At 48.8% G+C, this 21,547-nt stretch overlaps 2 protein-coding genes across 4 annotated transcripts in view; one reads left to right on the plus strand and one right to left on the minus strand.

Annotated features, from left to right (window-relative positions):
• Positions 1-21,547, minus strand: part of Mcph1 (microcephalin 1) — a 151,436-nt gene that overhangs the window by 72,958 nt on the left and 56,931 nt on the right. The window lies entirely within an intron of this gene.
• Angpt2 (angiopoietin 2) overlaps positions 1-21,547 on the plus strand; it is a 45,392-nt gene that overhangs the window by 21,893 nt on the left and 1,952 nt on the right. The window contains exons 2-8 of one of the 3 annotated variants that reach the window (XM_042699855.1): positions 1,471-1,626; positions 2,776-2,897; positions 7,776-8,008; positions 8,971-9,098; positions 13,748-13,849; positions 14,766-14,932; positions 18,051-18,181. In XM_042699855.1, the coding sequence (XP_042555789.1) occupies positions 1,471-1,626; positions 2,776-2,897; positions 7,776-8,008; positions 8,971-9,098; positions 13,748-13,849; positions 14,766-14,932; positions 18,051-18,181 (1,039 nt within the window). Of the gene's footprint in view, positions 1-1,470; positions 1,627-2,029; positions 2,118-2,170; positions 2,293-2,775; positions 2,898-7,775; positions 8,009-8,970; positions 9,099-13,747; positions 13,850-14,765; positions 14,933-18,050; positions 18,182-21,547 lie in introns of those variants that run through there. The other 2 variants (XM_042699857.1, XM_042699856.1) reach the window with 2 other exon arrangements.

Consider the following 21,547-nt stretch of genomic DNA (forward strand, 5'->3'; position numbering starts at 1 on the left):
TTAAATACACAAGCAGGAAGAGTGACCTCATACATAAACACACACGTTACAGTGAAACTCCCTTTGTACACTAATAGATGCTAACAAAAAATAAATGATACATGCTTTTAAAATGGTGTACATTGTGTAGGCGCGACATACAGATACACTGCACACACGGCACCTGTCTATAAATACATACTGTAAGTTACAACAGTCCAAGATCTACATGCACACACATACATTACACACGTATGTGTGCACACACGGAGCCATCCTGAGCAGCTGGCCAGTGGTAATTTTTAAAAAAGGTATTCTATTGTTTTCAAGCCAAAAACAGGGAAGGCAATAAAGGCAGGAAATTTTCTTTCTAAAAACTAGGCCTGCCTGTCTTTTAAAGATTCTAAGTCTAATTTTAAGTTGGAACTTGCCTTGAAATGTTCAAATTATAAACAGTCCTGTCATGTCCCTTGGTAGTTGTAACCACAGTTGACCCAGCGGCTGGTAGAAGGGAGGAGGCATGTCTTCCCTCCAGCTTGTACGCCTTGCAGTGAGAAAAGACCCAACTGCTTTTATTTCCTTCTCAAGCACTGAAATCAAAAGGTTAAGATTTCTCTGTGTGCTAGTTTGTAAAATGACTATTTCTCAAGGATGGGCCTACACTAAGCGACTGCTCTGGTACAAACTCACACTCCCCAACTTCCCAGGATGAATCTATAAACACCCGCTTTGTTGGGTGTTCGGAGTAACTAAGTAACCCAGCTAGCTCCTCTGCAGGGCCAGGCCTTAGCTTTAACCTCACAAATTCCTTCATTCCCAGGGTGATGGGGGGGACTGACTATGTGAAATTCTTTTAAACAGTGAATTTCAATAATAAAAGTTACCATTTATTGGAAGGCGGGAGGAAATAGTTAGGGAATTAACAGAGAAAGAATGAGCTAGGGCAGCTCACAGACTCCAGGAAGCCTGAGCAAGATGTGGGAAGAGTTTGAGGAGGGCACTGGATTCTCCAAATAGAACCCGTAGAGAGATGGCAGCTGGACTGGTTTTTTAAAAATAAATATTCGGATCTAGTTTAAGTCAAATAACAGCACAGGCTCCTACGACAAGCTTTTGTAAATGAGCACAGCTGGGGGAGCTGCCACGTTGGCCCTGACTGGGTGTACTGGGCAGCAGAGGGAGGGACCTCTCTCAGGACCAGTTAGAGGGAGACTGAGGCAGAGAGGAAAGGAGATACAAGTCGGCAGCGAACGAGCAGCGGAAGCAGAAAACGAACGGTTCAAGTTCTAATCCTCTCACCAAACCCACCAGTCATGAGGCTCGATGCATTAACCGCCCACAGATTTCTACCCTGCACATCCACTTTCTCCCAGGGCAAGGCCTAGGTCATCAAACGGTGGTCTTCACAGGGGGAGAAGATGGCAGGCAGGACGATAAGGTTTCCGACTGCTTGACCTCACCCCCGTCTTCCTCATGCTTGTTCTGTTCTAGCTTGAGAGTTACATCCAGGACAACATGAAGAAGGAAATGGTAGAGGTCCAGCAGAACGCAGTGCAGAATCAGACGGCTGTGATGATAGAAATTGGGACGAACCTGCTGAACCAAACAGCGGAGCAAACACGGAAACTGACTGACGTGGAAGCCCAGGTAAGCGACGGAGTAAGAGTATTTCTGCTTAGCTTCTTACAGCCAGTCACAGTGAGAGACTGGGAAGTGGGCCCTGGTGGGTGGCTGGAGGCTGGAGATGGTGGCGGAAGCCATCACCTGACCTGGCTGTCACCTTAGCATGGAGGTCCCGAGAGCCGTGCAGCTCACGCCTCAGAGGACAAGGATGTGTGACACTGCGGTGACTCCTAGGCGAAGCAGGATCTAGGTGGCTTCCTTCTCAGCCTGTCTCCTGGACTGCAGTTATTTCGTAATCTTATGAATTCAATAGGAGCTTTGATTCTCCAGCTCCTTGGGAAATGCCAACATGGAATGTTTGCCCCGAATCTACATCCCAGGTGTGAGGACCGGCACTCACCGGGCACTTTTCGGCGAGCGGTGGCCAGGCCAGGGCTTGGGGCACGGCAGAGGCGCCCAGCAGTGACTGTTCAAGGACTCTGCTATCTGGCAACGGTCCTGACTTGCATTCACAGGTGATATCACATCCTGCAAAGCCATGACACAAGGACGTGAGTCATGGTTCTTCCTGCGGGAAGCCGGCCAGCGCCCAGGCCCGTCTTTACAGTTGCCTGATCACAATAGGAAGGCAACCGTGCACATGTCACCCGGCAGAGGTGCCCGTGGGCCGAGCTGACTTTCCACCTCAGAGTGAGATTTTATTGTTTCCTAATTGGTTGAAGAGATGCTTTAAATAGGAAAAGGAAAAATGGCAAAGAGAAAATAAGAGGCTAACCCCGCGGGCCACACTAGCGAATGCCAGGCTAAACGTGAGCTGTATTTTTAAATACTGGAAGCATGTGACTTCGCATTCCTTTGTCTACTGACAAACAAGACGCATGAGACCATTCTGTGTGAGGAAAAAAACTGAAAAAATAAGATTTTGATTTCTGAAATACGGTCACTTAGACTCTCACAGAAAAAGCGGTATTATGTTACTTGACACAAATGCCACAGTCCAGAGCTGTTAAATGCTTTCTAAAGCAAAACACGTGGATGGAATGCACGAAAATGAAAAGTATGCCAAAACAGAAGACTTGGGCTAATAAATAATTGATAATTGGATGATTGAATTCAAAGGCGGGTATGGGATTACTGATTACAAACGCTAACCAGGAATTTCACTGTCCTCAGGTCCTCAACCAGACGACAAGACTTGAACTTCAGCTTCTGGAACATTCCCTTTCTACCAACAAATTAGAAAAACAGATTTTGGACCAGACCAGTGAAATCAACAAATTACAGGATAAAAACAGGTAATAAAAATAGTTGCAGTTCATAATTGTATGCTCTCCAGAGACAAAATCCTACCTATTAATTGTAATTATTAATTACTATGGATTATAAGTGTGATTTTTTCACAATGGTGAAATGTCAACATTCAGAGAGCAGTTTGGAGGAAAGTTCTCAACTTGTAGCTACAAGAAATTTTGTCTAGCTATTGTTGCTCATTGGCAGCTCCCGAGACTCTTATTATAACCTTCCAACTGCCTCAATATTTTATCCTGCAGGTTAATCTATAAAACAAAGCAAAAACAGAACAACAACAACAAAAAACCCCTCTGGTTTGGAGAAACACTGGCCAAGCATTTTAATATTAACTTTACCAAGGGTCTTTGTCTTTGAGACTTTGTTTCTTTTAATACAAAATGATTAACAGTAGGAAAACTACTCCTATGCAGTATTGTAAAGTCTTTGCCTTAAGATGCCACGATGTTACTTTAAAAAAGTTATGCTATAGCAAAGGCAAAGGTAAATGTTAATTGTTTCTATTAATATTTAAATAAAGTACAGGAAAAAAATCCCAAGATAAACAATACAGAAATAAAACCTCCATGCGCCAGGGAAGGCCTGTTTTCACAGCTTTTTTTCTGGCTGGGGATATAGGAAGGCGGTTTTACACATACGCAAAGTCTGCTTTTTTTCCTTGTTTTTAATGGAGATGTGCAATGACATATAGAACAGTTACCACAATACCTCTTTCCTGTTCATGGGTTTTAAACACTGCTTTAGTCTTAACCAGAAATGGTGAGAAACATTCTCCTAACCCTTCACTGTAAGTACAGAACTATACGAAAAACAATTCTTTCTGCTTCGTGGGTACCAAGTTCAACTTCTTATTGATTTAAGGGTTGAAAAGCCAATAGATTTTCCTTACCCAAATATTTTTCTTTCATGTTTCTGATTTCTCTGCTGCACAGTAGGAAATAAAAATTTGATGCCAATAACGGAGAACACTAATTTCATGTTGTAGCGAGCCAGGGACCCGTGGAGGCTTGCGGCTGCCCTGGCTTCCTGCGAGAATTATGTCCCTCAGGGTGTGGGGTCTGCTTAGTTGGTTGAACTTACCCTAATACTGAAAATTCTGATCACCATACCAGTGAGGCCATCTAATCTTAGTAAAGCCAGTTATCCTTCTGTAGCCCGGGGGGGCCAGTTCCATAACCCTTCTCATACCAGAGTCCACGGAGGGCCATCCTTACATAAAATGGCACAAAATCCGCATGTAACCTATGTACATGCTCCTGCCCAGCAAACGCCATCTCTGGATCACACAAAGTAACCACACGAGGTGTCGTGTAAGTAGCTGTCTCTCATAATGCCTAGATACTAACAAGGAAAAAAGCACGCATGGGTTCGTTTTATATCATGCACTTTTCCCTCCAAATATCTTTAATCCAAGATTGGCTAAATTCACAGATTCTACACACGAAGGGTCAACTGTATTGTCAAGTCATGCTGCCTTTTATGTAGCACAGTGTGACTCTTATTTCTTGGTTTGACACACAGCTTTAAATCAAGCAGTTTGCTATACAAAGACAACTATTCAGAAACCTGCTTTTGGATCATTTCACGACTTGGTGAAGTTTCCTAACACATCAAGGTTTTATAATGTACAGGAGGCTGATTTCCACCACATTGTAACTTGCTATGCTTCCTGCAAATCCTTGCTTAGATGATCCTTTGCAATTTTTTTGAACTTAAATCCTTCACATTTCCCCCTCGTTTAACTTATATGGATCAGTGATGAATTTTCCCAGTAATTCAAATCTAGTTTTATATAGCGTTAAATTTAAATATTACCACCTTTTCTCCATAAGAGTACCTGGTCAAACATATGTAACACATATGTAACATGTGCGGTCTAAGCAGTGCCTTACAGCTTGGCCTGCATCATCTACTTCAGTGTGGAGCGACCGGAGCCACCTCCCAGCACAGCTCTCTGCTCAGGAAGGCTCAGCTCATGCTCTGGCTCACCATGACAACCTTACGGAGCCAAACCCACTCCGGGGGGAAGAACAATACCCGAAGGCACAGAAATCAGCTCTTCTCTTTTTTTAAAACAAGGCACTAATACTCTCTTTTTACTAATAACTTAAAAAATACATAGGAAGCTTTTGGATGTTACCTATTTCCATGAGTGCTTCCTGCATTAAATTTTGACTAGCCTAAGAGCTTTGTTATAAAGATATGTGAATGGCGCTCCACATTTGACAAATACTATTTTCTTTCTTTTTTTTTTTTTGTTTGTTGTGGGGCTTAACTCTGGGCCTGGGCGCTGTCCCTCAGCTCTTCAGCTCAAGGCTAGCACTCTACCACTTGAGCCACAGTGCCACTTCTGATTTTCTAGTAGTTTATTGAAGATAAGAGTGTCACAGACTTTCCTGCCCAGGCTGGCTTTGAACTGTGATCCACAGATCTCAGCCTCCTGAGTAGCTAGGATGACAGGCATGAACCACCAGTGCCTGGCCGCAAATACTATTTTCAGTAATCATCAACTACCCAAAGTACAAATGCTTTTAGAGAATAGCTTTAAACAAGGTCAAAATACGAAGAGCAACAGTTCTTTCCAAGTAGCCACTACTGTACTTTTAGATTTACCAGTTGAAGGAGCCAGTCTGTGCCTGCTTTCAACTATTTCTTTTAAACATAAATGACTAATTTACGGGGCCGTGTCTACAGTTACGTTGCTCTGGCCTTGAAACATGATACCGTGCGTACTCCGCGCCCCCGTCCCCCCCCCCCCCCTTCTGCAGAGATACAGCAAGAGGCATAAAATAGAAGACTTGCAGCAAGATTCGGGCCCTCTCCAGGCCCTATTGAGCTGGCCTGTGGTGAGGATCTAATTGCACATGGCACCACAGTATCAAAAGCTAGTGTGGAAGGAAGAGATCACAAGGAAATAGAGAGGGGGAGGTGCTCACTCCTAATTGTCCTGAAGAGAGCTCTGGGTTCCCATGACAGCTTTAGTCCCGTGGGGCTTGCCCACCAAGCTAAGGGCTTCCCTGGCACCCCGTCTGCCCAAGGTCCCACCACCTCCTGCTTCCAACACAGGGACCTGTGGAGGACACATACCTATCCAAACCGTAACAAAGACGACTCAAACGCTTTGTATTTCTGCCTATAGGATACTTCTCCCACAGTTCCATAACCACAAATTCTGCAAATGGAAACCTAAACTGTAGCTGACTTTTATGGTGATGATCAGATTGATCATCCTATATTAAATAAACAAACAAAAAATGAAATAAGATCCAGGCACTGGTGGCTCATGTCTATGATCCTAGCTGCACAGGAAGTTGAGATCTGATGATTCTGGTTCTAAGCCCGGGCCAGGAAGCTGGTTCTCTCCAACTGGCCACCAAAAAGCCTGAAGTGGCTCCACTTGGTAGAGTGCTAGCCTTGAGCACAAAAGTTCAGAGACAGTGTATAGGCGAAGTTTAAGCTCTAGGACTGGTGTATGTCTGCGCACGTGCATGTATACACACACACACAACCAAAGAAGATGGCACTGAAAAAAATGTCAGATTACCGAAGGCAAGTCAATGCCCACTTCTTTTCTTTCTGCACTTGGCCATGGTATTTGCTACAATATACAAAGTCCTTGTGATGAATTTACTCTGCATGGATTTCACCTGCTTAAATTTCCATTTCATGTTACCTTATTAAAAAATTCACTTGTGACTGAGCACAATCTGCATTTTGAGAAATGCTGAGCTAACATAAGATTCCCAAGACACCAGGTGGTTTGACTCTGCAGGGATCTGCCCTTGAACCCACTGGAGACATCGGTCTCAGACAGAGTCTAGAATGGAATGACATGATGCTGAGCTTCCTTCTTAAACTGAGTTCACATTTGATCTAAAGGTTAGATTTTTGAGATCACTATATAGCAGCCCTCTGGAGCTGTACCGGTAGGGCCTTGGAAGAAAAAGGGTGTCATTCTTACTTACACAGATTAATTGACCAGGAAGGGGCCACAGAGGTCATCCAATCGAACACCTTCTCTTAAGACAGAGGTTTATCTGACCAGGATAGACATTCACTCAGTGGAAAAGCACCAGCTGGATGGTTTATGGACTGACTGCAGGCTCCACGCTCCTTCCACTGCCCAGTCTTGGGTGACAAAGCATTCCTGTAGTCTCCACATGTTCCCAGGTGGTAACTCCTGACGCAGTACTGACCCTACCATTTTATGACAGTATTTCTTCTTCGGTGGAAGAAGAGCTTTGCCATTTTAGCTAGACGATATGAAGATCATTAAGATTTCTGGATTTCCAGCATTTATGGTTGATGATGGTTTTGTCTCTTAATCCCTCATGCCAAAAAAAAAAACAAAAAAAGACCTAAGGAATGCCTTGCACAGTTTGTATGTCTTTTTTTTGGGTCCGATCATGGGGCCTGAATTCTGGGCCTGGGTGCTGACCCTCAGCTCTTCAGCTCAAGGCTAGCGCTCTACCACTTGAGCCACAGTGCCACTTCTGGCTTTTTTTCTTTTTGTTAATGTGGTGCTGAGGAATCAAACCCAGGGCCTCAGTCATGCAAGGCAAGCGCTCTACCACTGAGCCACGTTCCCAGCCCTGTATGTCTTTTTTGAAGAAAAATTATGCAACAGCTGGAAAGTAGGATGTGGTCCAGACTGGATGAGGAACTGCCCTGAGGACTCAGGGAAATGCGGTGCTCACGCCACACCGATGCGTCGCTCCCTAGGACAGGGTTTCAGTAAACTCCCCAGGATTCCCAATGGGGGCATGCACCCCAGTTTCACGCTCTCTTCAAACAAGGGGAGCACGTGATGCTTCTCTCTGGTGTGTGTGCTCCTGAAGAGTTCTAACGGGAACTTTCCCTGTAAGTTTTCTAGAGAAGAAGGTGCTGGACATGGAGGATAAGCACACGGTGCAGCTGCAGTCCATGCGAGAGGAGAAGGATCAGCTGCAGGTGCTGGTGTCCAGGCAGCACTCGGTCATCGAGGAGCTGGAGAAGCAGCTGCTCACGGCCACTGTGAACAACTCCGCCCTTCAGAGACAGCAGCATGATCTGATGGAGAAAGTCAGCAACCTCATGGTCCTGATGGCAGCCTCCAACTGTGAGTGGCTCACGGCTCACAGCCTCTGCTGTAGCCCCGTCCCCTCTGACGTGTGAGCTCTCCTAATGCCTCATCTTCCAGAGGTGGTGTTGTTGCCCTTCTGTATTTCGTAGTCAAGCTCAGTGGGGGTCTCGGGACAGAGCCAAGAGCAAAGGAAGGAGAGAGAAGTGGGAGAGGAAATATGCATCATGCTAATTAAGTGTTATGTGAGCAAAACCGCTCACACATACTTTGGATTCACGTCTGTAAAAATGCTCCTTTGAGTTTGTTCCATCACTGGATGAGCAAGATAGGGAAGCTACTAGAGGGGGGACTGGGGTCTTCATTGATTTGTTTTTTTTGACAAGGCCCCGCCCCCAAAAAAACTGTCTCTAAGGAGGTGCAAGTCCTATTTGTAGCGAGGTCCTTGAATATATGTTGCCTTCTTCATTACTGTTCCATCAATCAGCTTCTCTTAGATACTGGAGGAAGGACTCTTCCTTTATTAAATAAGACGTGATGCACAATCTTTGTGACCTAGCCCAGTTTGGCCTACCTTTTACTATGGTCCAGTTGTCAATCTCCTCTCAACAAGCACTGTTTGGACACAGGTCTGTTCTGCTTACGAATCAGGATTCACGCGTGTGAGTCCCTCGTTTGCCACCCCCAGAGCTTGAGCACACGTCCATGCATTCTCCCGCTGTGACTCAGAGGCCTCACGACGTGCCCATGCGCCCAAGTCCACAGACAGCAGCACGACCACAGGCCTGACATGCAGGGCGGCTGTGGCTTGCAGTGTGCAGTGTGTGTTTTCCAATTCGTTTCGCTCTCTTCTACCGAGAAAGATCTTATTTCCCCCCATGCTCAGAGAAAAGAAAAGGTAGCCATCAGAAGCGGGGGGACCAAGAAGCAGGGGTGTCCAGCCTTGAGGAGCTCATGCTCTACGAACTTTACTTAAATGCCTTTCTGTTTTATAAATGCAGCCAAGAGCCCCTTTTCTGTGAAAGAAGAACAGATCGTTTTCAGAGACTGTGCTGAAGTCTTCAAATCAGGACTGACCACCAGCGGCATCTACACACTAACCTTTCCCAACTCCACGGAAGAGGTAAAGGTAAGACCTCCCCACCTCGCTCCTGGCTCCCAGTGGGGCATGCCAGGACGGGAGACTCCCTCCCAGGCCTGGGGAGCAGCCACTCCCAAGCACTGGCCGAGGGCTGTGTGGTGGCTCTTCAGGGAACAGTGACCCTTCATGCGAATGGTGTAGAGATCTATCTTAATGTCAACAACAGCAGGAAACACTCTGAATGAGTCAACTTAAAGTGGAGGCTCACTTCACTCATTTTGAAGCAGGTAATGTCCAAAAACTTAAATGCAAATAAAATATAGCTGGTCTTAAAAAAAGTTATGAACATGTATTAATTATAAAGCGAGGGGCATCAGTGTGGTACTTCCGTGTATTAGCTTTTATTTCGATCATTCTTTCAAGGAATGTTTGTGTTCCATAAGGAAGGAAACAAAACACCTCAAGAAAACCAGAAGCTGGTGGCTCATGCCTGTAATCCAAGCTACTCAGGAGGCTGAGATCTGAGGATCAAAGTTTGAAGCTACTCCCCAAAGACACACCCTCAAGACTCATATCCTGTTAACTAGCAAGAAGCTGGAAGTCGAGCGTGGTTCAGTGGCAGAGCATGAGCGGAAGCCCTATTAGGCATATAGGAAAAATACAAAGCAAACAACAGCAAATGGAGGCCCTTTCCACTCATCTTTAGTCCCAAATGTGTGGAAAGCAGACGCTGCTGCCCCAGCACTGCCCGGCAGGCCAGGTTTCCACACAGCTCCGCCCGACCGGGGCTGACGGTATTGATTCCTCGGGAGTGTCTCCTGACACCGCCAGGGCTCTGGTTAAAGAAAATCACCCTGCCTGCCGGAAGCAGTTCTGCGTGCCTCTCTGTGTTTGAGAAGGCAGAATGACACTGCAAGAGAATTAGTGTGAAGGGCTGTGCACATTGTCTGCAAACATTGTCACCCCTAAAGCCAGAAGCAGCTCCATCCAACAAACACAACAGAACCTTCTAGAAACTGTGTCAAAGTGGAAACTGCAGACTCTCCTGGACGTAGTCTTTTTGAACTTAGCATTAGCTTCAGCATTTAACAAGGTATCAAAGAAAATCACAAGCATTTAAGGGTTTAAAGATGTGGAATTTGAACTGGTAACATACGCTTTGATTATGAATTAAGAGATAAGTACTGTGCTATTGAAGATTCTGCCTTCCAAAGAAAGCATTCTAATTCATTCATGCTGCTTTAAATCAACCTAGAAAGTCAGTTATGTCCCCAGCAGCCTGGAAGTAGGGCCGTCCCAGGAGGGAAGAGCACAAACCTGTCTGCTCCAGTTGAAAAGCAATTAGTCCCAGGCACCGCCTTTCGGTCCCCTTGGCCGTCTGGGTTGCAGGATGGCGTTTTCCATTATTGTGCAGCCATCAGTGTGTTCTTGGTCTTGGGCCTGGGGAGCACGGGGTTGGGAGGGTCTGGGGAGGAGCACAGCTTCCATCCAGACCCTGGTCCCGGGAGCACTGCTCACCTGGCTCAGCACAAGGCCCCCTACCCTGGCGGCCCCTCAGCCCCTTCCCTCACTAACACGCTCTGCAAAGCTGGAAAGATCTACCATTCTGGGGTCCTGTGAGTCTCAGGTCCTGGCTGGAAACGTTAGGATTTAGTTTGCAGTGAAAGTCAGTTCATTTACACAGCCAGCAACAGAAACCCCAACTTTCCTTTGCTCTCATATAAATGGTCTAGGTTAGGTTACCTCTGCATTCCCTCCCGGGCTTGGGGCTCCCTGAGCCCCAGTGTGGGTGAAGGGCCCATCTGGATGGGCTGGCGTTGACATGCCGCTGTACCCACAGGATGAGTCCCCCAAGCCTCCGGCGTGCTCGGGAGGCTGTGACGATCAACGCTCAGTGCCCAGGGCGGGTCCTGGCCATCGCTTGGGGCGCGGTCCTCCCCAGAGCACGGGACATCTCTGCAGGCCCGGTACACACTTCTGCCCTGAGTCACCCGACTCTAGAACACAATGTTCAGTGTTTCTTTGGGCAGATTTTTTTTTTTAAAACAAAAGGCCTGAGTACTGAAACTTTATTTTTTTAAATTAATTAAGGTTTTCTATAACATATATACTATTCATGAGAAGTATGAGACTATCTGTGTTTGCTAATTAGAAGCCTCAGATTCCTGCCCTCCATTTCTTTTTTAATTTTTAAATTTTTATCTTTCTGTGTATGTGGTACTGCAGAATCCAACCCAGGGCCTCATGCATGCTAGGCGAACTCTCTACCACTGAGCCACCTTCCCAGTCCTGACCCTCAGTTTCTGAGGCTACTCAACTCTTAGTGCTTATCTCTCTCTGTGTTTGCTCTTCTGTCACTTAGCTAACATGTTGAGCTGAATGAAGCTTGACAGTTGAATTGGGTATTGCTTCCTGCAAAGCACCAAACTTTATAGCAAAATGTCAGGTCCCTGAGTCAGGCAACCACACGCTAATCAAGTACTAAATGTCTCCAGGTTTGCTGTAACTGGAGCGGCCAGGTCTTGAGTACTACCCAAGGACTTCTGTCTTTCTGATCCTGATACAATCTACTTCATCATTTTTCACCTAATATCTCCTGGCTATGTGGAAAACTATTTGAACATTATCTCTCTCTGCAAGTTTCATAACCCAATGAACCGTAATTCTTTGGTTTTTATAAATCATTTGTTGTTGTGCTTTTTAAACAAAACTTCTGGATGGAGTATTAAGAAAAAGTTCTAATTAGCCTTGTCACGGTCCCTGATGGAGCCAGGAAGAACAGTAATGCGGCTGAACTCATCTACGCACTGCGATTCTTGAAATCCCACTCTTGCCTCTGACTCTTATAACAAGATAAACTTGTACTCCAGGCAAGAGATAGCGTGGCTTTGAATATCATTCAATAACCATTAACTTCGCAATGGTGATTTGGCTTAGAAGAATGAAATGGTCTTAGACCACCGGGGGGTGGGGTGGGGGGGATGCAGCAGGGGTCACATCTGCTACTTAGGACACGGCAGAGGTAACTTCCCTGCAAACCCCGGGAGCCGGAGACCAGGCCGCCCATTCCATGAGTTTACTACACGGACCTCAGAACCCACAGATAGACTGGAGCAGCACTGACCGCTTTGTTGACCACAGTCACATAAGCAGCAGTGTTATTCATGTACTGATTTCAACTTGGAGCTGGGCTGAGGGACTTTTGGCCTATTAACAGAAGGGTCAGGTTTCTCTGTTATTTGCAGCATGAAATAGTGGAAAAAATATTACACAGGAATTCAGGAGACCTTAGTTAAAGCCTACCCACTATTTAATAACTGAATGACTGATAAAATGAATCAGGTCTAATTAAATCACTTCATCTGAGAAAAATTCAGAATGCTGTTATCACAGCTGGCTTGCTGCAAAATTGCAGAAAACAGATGCAAAGTACCTGGCACAGAGCTTGGAAGAGAGCGACACGTCATAACCATGAGAATGATATTTAGGGAAACAAATGTCAAAGCAGGGTGGCTGAGAGCGAAGGCTTTCCTTCAGCAGATTAAGTTTATATAACCAATTGGTTGAAACCAGAGAAATAATGTTCTCATTAAAAATGTGATTGTCTTTCATGTCCAAACAATATGGTCATTGGGGAAGGCAACACGAGCTGGTGATCTTTGTGGGGAGAGACAGGAATCCTGAGGGAAAGTTCCCTGCGGAGGAGGAATTCTAGTTTCCTGAGCCAGGAGACTTCAGTGGCCTGCTTGGCTTCTGTGAGCCCCTGCCCCTTGTATGGTAAAGGGCAGCATCCTGCCCTCTATTGGTTCCCTTTTTGTGCTTGTCCTAGGATCTTAATTCATAGCCAAGACCAGTTCACACAGTAAGCTGGCCAAAGACTCTCCCTCACTCCCTGGGAGACCACCAAACACAGTAAAGGAAGGATATTTATGCTTTCCTTCCAGCATGTTACCATTTCCTACCTAATGTGCTCTAGGGAATGCATCTTACTTTCTGGTGAACTATTTTTTGTCCTACTATAACCTCATTATTGAAAACCTTGTTTATGAAATCTCATTTTTAGAGTCTTGAATTTCATAATAAAACAAGAGTTGAGTTGAAAATGAGTATGTACGCCCTTAGCCCAAGAAAGAATTCTGGGTCTGGACAAAGTTGAAATCCAGAGTCTGCTCAAAAAGCAAATGAAGATCTGGGGAGAAAAATACCATAGGCCATAAGCAAACTACAGAGAAACCCAAACTGGTGCCCCAGAGGCAGTCTGGCCAAGTGTGGGTCCCGTGGGCTGGGCACACTGGGCTGGCCCTTGTACTCAGGATGGACAGGAAAACGGGACAGGGGCTACTAGCCAGGGCTCCTCCGGGTCTGGGAACGCAGGCAGTCAGGGTTAGAGATGGCAGGAGCCTCTCTGCTACCCTGGCCCATTGACAACGAATCTCCCCAGACTACCAGTCTTGGGCTATGGCCCTGGGCTATTTACCCTGGAACAGAGGGTGACCAGAAAGTTGTATTTTCATCAGCATATCGGATTATATCCCTATGTTTTGTTATTATCATTTCAAATATTCCCAACCTATTGTTTAAAAATTAAGAGCCAAGCTTTGCCGGGGGTGCTATTCCCGGGACCCCGCAGAGCTGTCTCAGGACCAGCACCTGCACCCCTCCTGCCCGGCCCTGGTTCACTGCGCCCTCCCCCGCAGGCCTACTGCGACATGGAGACGGGCGGAGGCGGGTGGACGGTCATCCAGCACCGCGAGGACGGCAGTGTGGACTTCCAGAGGACGTGGAAAGAGTATAAAGTGGTACGGATATACTCACACCATCTCCAAAGAAATCATTTCCTTTGTGAACACTGTCAACATCTTCAGAACCTTAATCCCAAATCCCAAATTAGCTAATGGCTTTTGAAGAGTTTTAGGAAAATTCTTTCCAGCTAGTGTTTCAGTCTCCAGTGAAGAATGTTCCAGTCCAAGGGATTGGAACTGCGTATCCAAACCCAGCCTACAGCGCCAGGACACAGGGCCTCGCACGTTAACATTTAGCTCTCAAACTCCTGTCTCTGCTAGAGGCCCCTCAGACAGTTCTCATTAATTTAATACTAATTTTTTTCTAGAACAGTGTAGTTTCTCAAAGTCAATCTTCTTAAAATCGATTTCCTGAGCCAAGTGCAATATGACACCTGCAATCTTAGCTATTCAGGAGGCTGAGATCTGAGGATTACAGTTTGAAGCTAGCTAGCCCGGTGAGTAAAGTCCACGAGACCCTTAACTTTAATTAACCATCAAAAAGCTGGAAGTGGAGCTGTGGCTCAAGTGGCAAAGTGCCAAGCTTGATGTAAAAAGTTAAGGGACAGTGCCCAGGCCCTGAGTTCAAGCCCCAGTACCTGGAATAACTGTTTCCCAGGTCCCGGTTTACTAGAAGCACTTTAAAGGAATTACCACTTCTAGGCACTGGTGGCTCACGCCTGTAATTCTAGCTACTCTGGCAGCTGAGATCTGAGCCTCTCAGTTGGAAGCTAGCCTGGGCAGAAAAGTCTGTGAGATTCCTATATGCACCCCCCCCCCCCCCATTTCCTAAGTGAAAGAGCCCATATTTCCCCAGTACTAATTAATTTTTACTAACTAATTTCTGCTGTCATTCCACAGTTCACTGATGAACTGATTTTAGATGCACTGGGACAGCAAGTAAAGTAATGGAATCTCATCACTTGGTTCCCAGGGGTTTGGCAGTCCTTCAGGAGAGTACTGGCTGGGGAATGAGTTTGTCTCACGGCTGACCAATGAGCAGCGCTACGTGCTGAAGATCCACCTGAAGGACTGGGAGGGGAATGAGGCCTACTCACTCTACGAACACTTCTATCTGTCCAGCGAGGAGCTCAACTACAGGCAAGTCATTTGTAATTTCAGGCCTTAACAGGACCTCATGGTGGGGGGAGGGGGGTCCCCAGAACGCAAGAGCCATTCATAGCCATTCAATCAAGATCCAGACACAGGTGACCTTAAATCGCCTTGTTTGCAGAGTCACTGCTGCCTTTGCTGAATCTGAGTTATAAAATTCTGACTTTAATTCACATAATACAAAGGAAACTCCTGAGCATGGCCTTCAGCCATCTTTTCTGTGCACCCTCAAGGACTCGGTGTTGCGTGCAAACATGGGGTGTTCACAGCGAGCATAGAGCAAGTGGACGCAGTGTGCTCCTCTGTCAGGCACCGAGTCATGTCTCATGTGTCCTGTAGCATGCGTTATGGCTGGCAGATAGCCGCGGCTTACTATTTTCTTCCAAAGGGAAGCTATTTTTGGAAGGTGAAATACGTGAAACCGTTTTGTTCAGTCAGGATTAGCTGCCAAGTGAAAAAAAATGGCCCAGCTGGGCAGGACGGCTCCTCAAGCCCTCTGCTCTCCGGACGCAGGTACTCTGGATCCACAGCAGCTCCCCACCCTCTGGGGGCAGCAGCCTGAACGTCCCAGGGCGGGTGCCATGCTGACCCCAGAGGTGCTGGGCGTGCTGGACGGGAGAGGGGTGGAGAGCGGCCAGAGGCACTGCAGCTGTGGCCAGCTCGGTCCCGCGGGAGTCCAAAGCCAGCCCCGGGGTGGGGGACCGTGGGTGTGATGAGACTCTGCTGTGTGGGCACACTCGCACGTGCGCGCGAGTGCTGCTGGTGGTCGCGCCTCGGCGGCGGTCTGTCTCGTGAGTGCCCGCCTCTGACCGTGGGGAGAGCAAACTCAAGCGAAAAGCCCTTGCATCCCGGGGAAAGGCCAGGGCGGGCAGCACGGGCCGGCCGGCTGGGAGCCCAGGGCCCGGGCGCGGAATGACGCCTACGCGACCAGCTTTAGAGGCAGTGGACAAAGATTCAGAAGCCTGTTTTGAAAAACTCTGACATGGTTTCTGAAAGTCGATGAGGCATTCAGTGTCTGTCACCGCTCAATACGGAGACAGCAGGGGCACGACTGCAGGGAGATGCAGACCCGAGACTCAGACAGCTCAGAACCTGGGGGAGTCCTCGCGGACTTACCTCCAAGCTCAGTGTTTTCTCAACTGGCAATGATTAGGAATCTACAATGGAGAAATCAGAGAAAATAAAGAAGAAAGGACACAAAATTAAGGACTAGATTGTTTGCACAAGAAGATTTGACAAAATGGGTCCTTACTCTCGTATGCTGACATTTTATAACAATACTTTAAGCTGAGATGGTTTTCGGCAGATATTTCCTTTAGGAATGCAATCAGTTTTGGATCTGCCATCTAAAAAGTATACTGGGGCTGGAGAATGTGGCCCGAGGGGCAGCGTGCCAACCTCGCAAGCACAGGGCCCTGAGTTCAAACCCAGGACTGCCCACAGCACCCTTCCCCATAGCTGGCTTAAATCTTACTTCACATGGCAAAAAACTACCACCCTAATAAAGCATGATGCCAGTGTGATGTACTGAAACCGTGGGCGACTCTGAAGGCTTCTACATGCTGTCTGTGTTCAGCATCTGCTTTTATTCCCCCGAAGAATTCTTTGGGGGAATCTTATTCCTAGCTGTTGGATAAATGAAAACATGTTATGAGACATGGGTAAATGAATCAACAGCATGGAGTCCTTTTAATACAACTGGACTAACTCTTAAATGGGTCCCTTTCTGCAGACGTTCTGGCAGCTTCCTACAAACACGGAGATTTCACTGTTAGGTAGTCACATGCCACCCCCCATGGCCATACAAAATCAACCAGGTCCCCTGAGAGCAAGCCTGAGGGCGGGGCTCTTCTTTCCAAACTCAAAGTTTGTAAGAAAGCATGCTAGGCTAGTGGACGGCTGAAGGATCTGTCAGCCTTCCAAGTGTAGACTAACTAAATGAACGGCATTCTTCCTTAAGCCGCTCGCCTCCGGGGACATTGGAGGAGAGCCACGAGAACTAACCTAACTAACCTTTCTCGGGAGACAGGAGTTAAAGGAGTGCGCAGGGGGCGGGTCAGGTCAGGTCTGGCCAGGTGGAGAGGGGCTGGACTGAGGGAGCTTCCAAAGGCCTTCCTGGCTGACCCCGAGCAGCAGGTGTACGGAGGTCGCCATGGGCACTCCACGTGCGTCAATGCCTGCAGCCCGGGACCTCGCTCCTTCCCAGACACAGTGCTGGGATGCAAGCACGCTCCGCGCGGGGGCTGGACGACGCCAGTGTGAAGTTGGGGATGAGAGGGCCGGGCCCTAACGCCACTGCGGGCGTCTGCTCTGTGGGAGGCTGGCTCCTGTGCCCGGACACGGCACAGATGCTGCGTGCCAACCCAGAGACGGCCCGTTCCCCCAGCCGCCCCCACTGTGCGGATGCCAGCCTGGCCCCTCCTGCCCTACCTGCCCGGTGTGGCATGGGGCGTGCGGATCTCCGGGGCTTCATTTTGAAATCATGGGCTCTCCGCCCTTTCTTTGGCTTCTCCTTGTGGCACCAAGGGTGTGGCTGGAAGGAGTCCCGGCTGTGCAGGGTTTGAGAGGCGTGGGCCATTATCTAGCAGCATCTTAGTACGATGTTTATTTCTTTTCCAAGGTTGGAAGGCTCATGACACCAGAATATAGAACTGGGGCCAGGCAGCCTCAGGAGTATTTTCTATGGAGTTCTATAGACTTCCATCCCAAACGTGAGGACCCTAGTTGGCCTCCTTCCCCACCCCACCCCCACCCTCGGGGGAAGCAATGACGTCTGAGGCGGACAGCATTGTGCACTCCTCTACCTCGGGGTCCCTCTTCTGTGTATCGCAAAGCAGTGGGAAAATAAGAGTCCCTGCTGATATTTGTGCAGGCGCTATGTGTTAAAGTGCGCAAACATCCCCCTGTGCTGAAGGAGTTGATGATAAGTTGGTTCCTGTTTATACCAGTGCAAAATATTTTGTTCAGAGTAGGCACCGGAGCGCACGGACCAGCATGGGTCGCACTTGGGTAGAATGGAATTCTTCGCCATGGAAAGTTTTCCACTACGGTCCATCAACAGCCCCAGCCAATTACAGTTTTTATTTTTTCCTTTGCATGCTTACAGGATTCACCTCAAAGGACTCACAGGCACGGCGGGCAAAATAAGCAGCATTAGCCAACCAGGAAATGACTTTAGCACAAAGGATGCGGACAACGACAAATGTATCTGCAAGTGCTCCCAGATGCTCACGGGAGGTAGGGCCGCCCGGGCTTCCTATTTGTGTTGGCAAGGAGTGGTTTCACGCATACAAGCTTGTGTCAGCCTCACGCAGTGGCTGACAAGGCCCAACATTTCAGAGAGAGACACATTAGTGTGGCCCAGAAAATTGGTTCCTCCCTTACTCAGACTAATTGGGAAGTGAGAGCAGGCGCACCCCCAAGACCCAGGCCTGCCACGCAGAGGAGGTGTTGGGATTGCGTTTGCTGAACCCCAGGTACGGGGAAGATGGAGCCATTCCATCCTGCTTTCTTTCCAATCGATAATTTAAGGTTTGAAGGAGTAACTTCCAGCTGTCTTTTTTGCATAAGGACTCCATGAACACATAGCAAGTACTTACAAATACAAACAATCAGTTAGCCTCCTTTCTTAGCACACTCCTGAGTAAAATGAGTGGCTACCAATTTTAAGACAAGAGGATCTTGTCTCCCACTTTTTCTGTCTGGTTCTCTAATGATGAAGTGGAAACGGACCCCTTACACAAAGGCCCGTGTGCCACTGCTTAGAGAGCTGGAGACCCTCCTACCAAAGGACAAGGGGGAGAGGGACCTGGGGGGAGGGGGTGCAGGTGGACAAATCCACCCGCCCTCCCCCTGCCTGCCAAACCCACACCGGCAGGGGCTCTGCACAGGAGAGGTGGGCGGCTTGGCACTACAATCTCTCCTGGAAAGCAAGGGAACTCATCAGTAGCCAAGGATAAAATGTGTTTATTTACCCACATCATTTAGGCTGGGGAGGGCAAGGCAGTCCAGGAGAGAAGGCAGAGAGCTGGGCCTCTGAGAGGCCACGCCCCCCATCAGGCTGGACCAGAGGCCGCCCTAGAGCAACAAGGTGTCTGCGGTTCTGGGAACAGGCAGACAGCAGGTTCTAGAAGGGATTGCACTGTGAAACACTCAAAGACCGAGTCACACACACACATGTGCATGTACACACGCATGCACATGCACACATATACACACTCCTCACAGCTGCATCTCATGCTGGAACAGTGGTCAGGAAAGAAGGGAATTGCTGGGGAAATGAGCTGTGCTCGCAGCAGCACGCGCATACACCACAGACATGGTCTCATCATGGAGCCCGAGAGATCCTCCTACCTCAACCTCTGGGAGCTGGGATTACAGAAGAGCAGCCGTGCCTCTTTCTTCAGTTAAGAAATGTAATGCTAGCCAGGCGTGGGTGGCTCACGCCTGTGATCCTTGCTACTCAGGAGGCTGAGATCTGAGGCCAGCCCAGATCAGAAAGTTCATGACTCTCATTTCCAATGAACCACCATGAAGTTGAAAGTATAGGGGTAGTCAAATGGTAGAGCACCAGTCTGGATCAAAGAACTAAGAAACAGCACCCAGGTTCAAGCCCCAGTACCAGAACACACACACACACACACACACACACACACACACACACACAGAATCACAGAAGCTGCTATGAATATCACCCCCTTCCTGCCCTGAGGTAGCCTCTTCACTGAAGTTCATTTACTTTCCTCCCACACAAGGCTTTTGAGATGTACTCATTTTTCTGGCAAATCCTAGCACCATTCTATTTGTGGACTAAGGTGTGTGTGTGTTAGCGTGTGTTAGTGTGTTTGGGTAGGGACGCCCTCTGCTGCCAGGCTCTATCTGCATTGACCACTCAAGCTGTGAAGCTTTTTCTTTTTTTAAAAAACCAAGCTGATTGCTTGACATTTGGGTTCTATTTCAACCAAAACGAAACCTTTGGGCCCTCTGGCAATCGAGAACCGTGCAGCCTGCCATGCAGCCGGCCTGGGGTGTGATGAGGCCTGTGGAGAGCTGTCCAACAGTGCCTAGGATCCTATGCCGGCTTCCCGTCACGCAGAAGGCCAGGGTGACAGGCCTCTGCCCCGGGCAAGGTGGCGGGAGCCAGAAAGCTTCAGGGAAAACTGGCACCCTGGAGTCATGAGGACACGGGGTGTGGAGGGACACACTCAGAAGCCACGAGGACACGGGGTTCAGTGAGGGACACTCTCAGAAGCCACGAGGACACGAGGTGTGGTGAGGGACACACTCAGAAGCCACGAGGACATGGGGTGTGGTGAGGGACACACTCAGAAGCCACGAGGACACGGGGTGTGGTGAGGGACACACTCAGAAGCCACGAGGACACGGGGTGTGGCAGGGACACATTCAGAAGCCACGAGGACACGGGGTTCAGTGAGGGACACACTCAGAAGCCACGAGGACACGGGATACGGCGGGACACACTCAGAAGCCACGAGGACACGGGGTGTGGAGGGACACACTCAGAAGCCACGAGGACACGAGGTGTGGTGAGGGACACACTCAGAAGCCACGAGGACACGGGGTGTGGCAGGGACACACTCAGAAGCCACGAGGACACGGGGTTCAGTGAGGGACACACTCAGAAGCCACGAGGACACGGGATACGGCGGGACACACTCAGAAGCCACGAGGACACGGGGTGTGGAGGGACACACTCAGAAGCCACGAGGACACGAGGTGTGGTGAGGGACACACTCAGAAGCCACGAGGACACGGGGTGTGGCAGGGACACACTCAGAAGCCACGAGGACACGGGGTTCAGTGAGGGACACACTCAGAAGCCACGAGGACACGGGATACGGCGGGACACACTCAGAAGCCACGAGGACACGGGGTGTGGAGGGACACACTCAGAAGCCACGAGGACACGGGGTGTGGTGAGGGACACACTCAGAAGCCACGAGGACACGGGGTGTAGTGAGGGACACACTCAGAAGCCACGAGGACACAGGGTGTGGTGAGGGACACACTCAGAAGCCACGAGGACACGGGATGCGGCGGGACACACTCAGAAGCCACGAGGACACGAGGTGTGGAGGGACACACTCAGAAGCCACGAGGACACGGGGTGTGGTGAGGGACACACTCAGAAGCCACGAGGACATGGGGTGTGGAGGGACACACTCAGAAGCCACGAGGACACGGGGTGTGGTGAGGGACACACTCAGAAGCCACGAGGACACGGGGTGTGGTGAGGGACACACTCAGAAGCCACGAGGACACGGGGTGTGGTGAGGGACACACTCAGAAGCCACGAGGACACGGGGTGTGGTGAGGGACACACTCAGAAGCCACGAGGACACGGGGTGTGGTGAGGGACACACTCAGAAGCCACGAGGACACGGGGTGCAGTGAGGGACACACTCAGAAGCCACGAGGACATGAGGTGTGGTGAGGGACACACTCAGAAGCCACGAGGACACGGGGTGTAGTGAGGGACACACTCAGAAGCCACGAGGACACAGGGTGTGGTGAGGGACACACTCAGAAGCCACGAGGACACGGGATGCGGCGGGACACACTCAGAAGCCACGAGGACACGAG

Source organism: Dipodomys spectabilis, unplaced genomic scaffold (assembly GCF_019054845.1).
Source record: "Dipodomys spectabilis isolate Male_0828 unplaced genomic scaffold, ASM1905484v1 ptg000263l, whole genome shotgun sequence".
NCBI lineage: Eukaryota > Metazoa > Chordata > Mammalia > Rodentia > Heteromyidae > Dipodomys > Dipodomys spectabilis.